At 47.8% G+C, this 2,500-nt stretch overlaps 1 protein-coding gene across 6 annotated transcripts in view; it reads right to left on the reverse strand.

The window, feature by feature from the left end:
* Positions 1-2,500, reverse strand: part of LOC125028972 (B-cell receptor CD22-like) — a 232,097-nt gene that overhangs the window by 1,358 nt on the left and 228,239 nt on the right. For 4 of the 6 annotated variants that reach the window (XM_047618648.1, XM_047618650.1, XM_047618649.1 and 1 more), the window contains one exon: positions 1,241-1,873. The exons of 1 other annotated variant lie outside the window; for it this stretch is intronic. In XM_047618648.1, coding sequence (XP_047474604.1) covers positions 1,298-1,873 — 576 coding nt within the window. In that variant the 3' untranslated portion in view covers positions 1,241-1,297. Of the gene's footprint in view, positions 1-1,240; positions 1,874-2,500 lie in introns of those variants that run through there. One more of the 6 variants, XM_047618652.1, reaches the window with a different exon arrangement.

Raw genomic sequence — 2,500 nt, forward strand, 5'->3', positions numbered from 1 at the left:
TTAATACACGCATACTCGTATACCCAGTTGCACAAGTATACTTTCTCACGTAAAGGAGCACAATTCTTACTGAAAGCAAGTAAACAGAATCTCAAATAACCTCAGACAAACATGCACACACTCGCTTTGGTGTGTTTTCGCTGTGTGCGTATGTTTATGAATGCATGAGTGTGTGTGTGTGGATTTGTGTCTGACTTTCAGATTAATCGTATAAAAGGGAGAATTGTGAGGGGAAGTAAGGGGAAGAAGAGGGGAAAGGGGCGTGGCTGAGGGACGGAGTTCGAACCCGGACCAATAGCGCGCATGATGGTCTTCCATCTCCTCCTCCTTCTTTCTCTTTTTCTTTTTCTTCTCCTCCTCCACCTAACCCTCCTCCTCCTCCTCCACCATCACCACCTTTACATCCTCCTCCTCCTCCTCCTCCTCCTCCTCCTCCTCCTCCTCCTCCTCCTCCTCCTCCTCCTCCTCCTCCTCCTCCTCCTCCTCCTCCTCTGACTTCTCCTCCTCTTCCTCCTCCTCCTGCTCCTCCTCCTCCTCCTCCTCCTCTTCCTTCTCCTCCACTTCTTTCTCCTCCTCCTCCTCCTCCTTCTCCTTTTCCTTCTCCTCTCCCTCCTTCTCCTTCTACTCCTACTGCTGCTTCTCATTCTCCTCTCCCTCTCTGTCACGAGTCTTCAAAGATGTATTCACTTTTCTTTCAAGAAGAAAAAAAGTCACACAAATTTAACCTCAAAATCAAGTTCGATCATCGTCTGTGTTCTTTTCTCCTGTATCAGCTGGACATGCAAGTAGTTTAAAAATCACAGAACCCATTCTTGCAGGACAAAAAAAGATAAACACAAATGGACCAGATATTAACGTCATGCTCTTATTCTATTTATGAGAAAAAATGACACCGTTAGATAACCAAGTGTAGTTCTCCATTGCCAAGATTTCTGTGTCCGTATGTAACTGCGTTTTTCACATGTTAGTACGTTCGTTTGTAGGATATAACATGCACATCCTGATGTAGAAGCACGGGGGATTGGGATGACATACAGTAAGCAGAATAAGCTATCTTCTGAAATTTCTTTTATCGGTTGCAATGCATTTTTGCGTCCATGCTTAACCAAAACGGTCAGTCTCATATTCATCTCGAGCGCTGGAGGTTGCGATGCAGAATACGCTTACACAAGACGTCACAGAGGATCGTTTTTTTACTGTATCAAATAGAAAAATAAACATTTTTCTTGCAGAAACATACCTCCAAGAAGTTCCTAAAGGTAAAGAAAGCAAATGGGACTAAATCTAATCGCAGGTACTAGACGGAGCTCTCGCGGTGGGCGGGGCTCGGCTCTCGCTCTCTCCCTGTGTCGTCCCAGGGAGGAAGGGCGAGCGCGTGGGGCCGCATCCATTCCCTCTCGGGCTTTGGCACCACGGAGTAGGTCGAGCCGTGGTGGGGGGGCGCGGGGACCCCTGCTATGCAAGATGGCACCACCCCTTCCATGGCCAGCGTGCCCTTTCTCCCTAGGCTGAGGGTATACTGAGGGTAGGCCGCGGGCGTCAGGGAGGAAATGTCGGAGGCATAGGAACTGGGGATGTTAACGGACCTAAAATCCTGGGGGTGCGAGGTGGGGATGGGGACGAAGGACGTGTCGCAGACGAAGGAAGACGGCGAGGGCGCGGTGGCCAGGGTATGGGGGGTGTACAGAGGTGCAACACGTTGGGTGTCGTGGGTGTAAGGTGGAGGGGGCGGGCCGTGGTAGGTCAGAGGCACCTCGTGGGCAGGGTGAGGGTAGAGCGAAGGCGGAGACTTGGCAGCTGTGGGCGTAGAGGCGGCGAGGGGACAGCCCATAAGGGCCATGGGGTCAGAGACGGGCGCCATCGTTGCTGACTTCTGCAACACAGACAGACACACGAACCAATGTGTTAGTAATCCTCAGGGAAAAGTACGTAAGAAACGAACTGCTATAGTCTCAGCTTGAGTCTCAGTGTCTGCAAGTAGATATGAAAGTCCATACATTATTTTCTTATCTTACGACCGTCGGGGAAACAAAAAAAGTGAATAAATACGACTGATCGCATTTCATTTTTCTCATTTTTCAGATATTAATTATTTATGAAACAAACTCGCTTTAAATTTCGTACAATAATACTGATTGTTCTTACCTTCCATAATGAACTTAGCAAAAGCCATTGATGATTATATGTACACACCATTCCTTCAGCACACTCGTTGACCTCCAAAAGTCACGGTCAAACTTTATCAATAATTATATCATGCAAATTACTGCTGAATTCCTTGGTAACTGAAGGCAAGATCATGAACTAAGTGAAGCCTAATCAAGCTTAGCTGAAGCTGAATGCAGTGACGGGAAGAAGCTAGTCGTGCGTGACCCAGGGAAGCTAGGGGTAGGGGGACTGGGGGGGGGAGGGGGAGGGATATCACCATGATTCTTACTATCTTCCTTTCTTTCTTTCTTTCTTTCTTTCTTTCTATCTTAGTATTATTGATTTTATAGAG

Source organism: Penaeus chinensis, chromosome 9 (genome assembly GCF_019202785.1).
Source record: "Penaeus chinensis breed Huanghai No. 1 chromosome 9, ASM1920278v2, whole genome shotgun sequence".
Taxonomy (NCBI): Eukaryota; Metazoa; Arthropoda; class Malacostraca; order Decapoda; family Penaeidae; genus Penaeus; species Penaeus chinensis.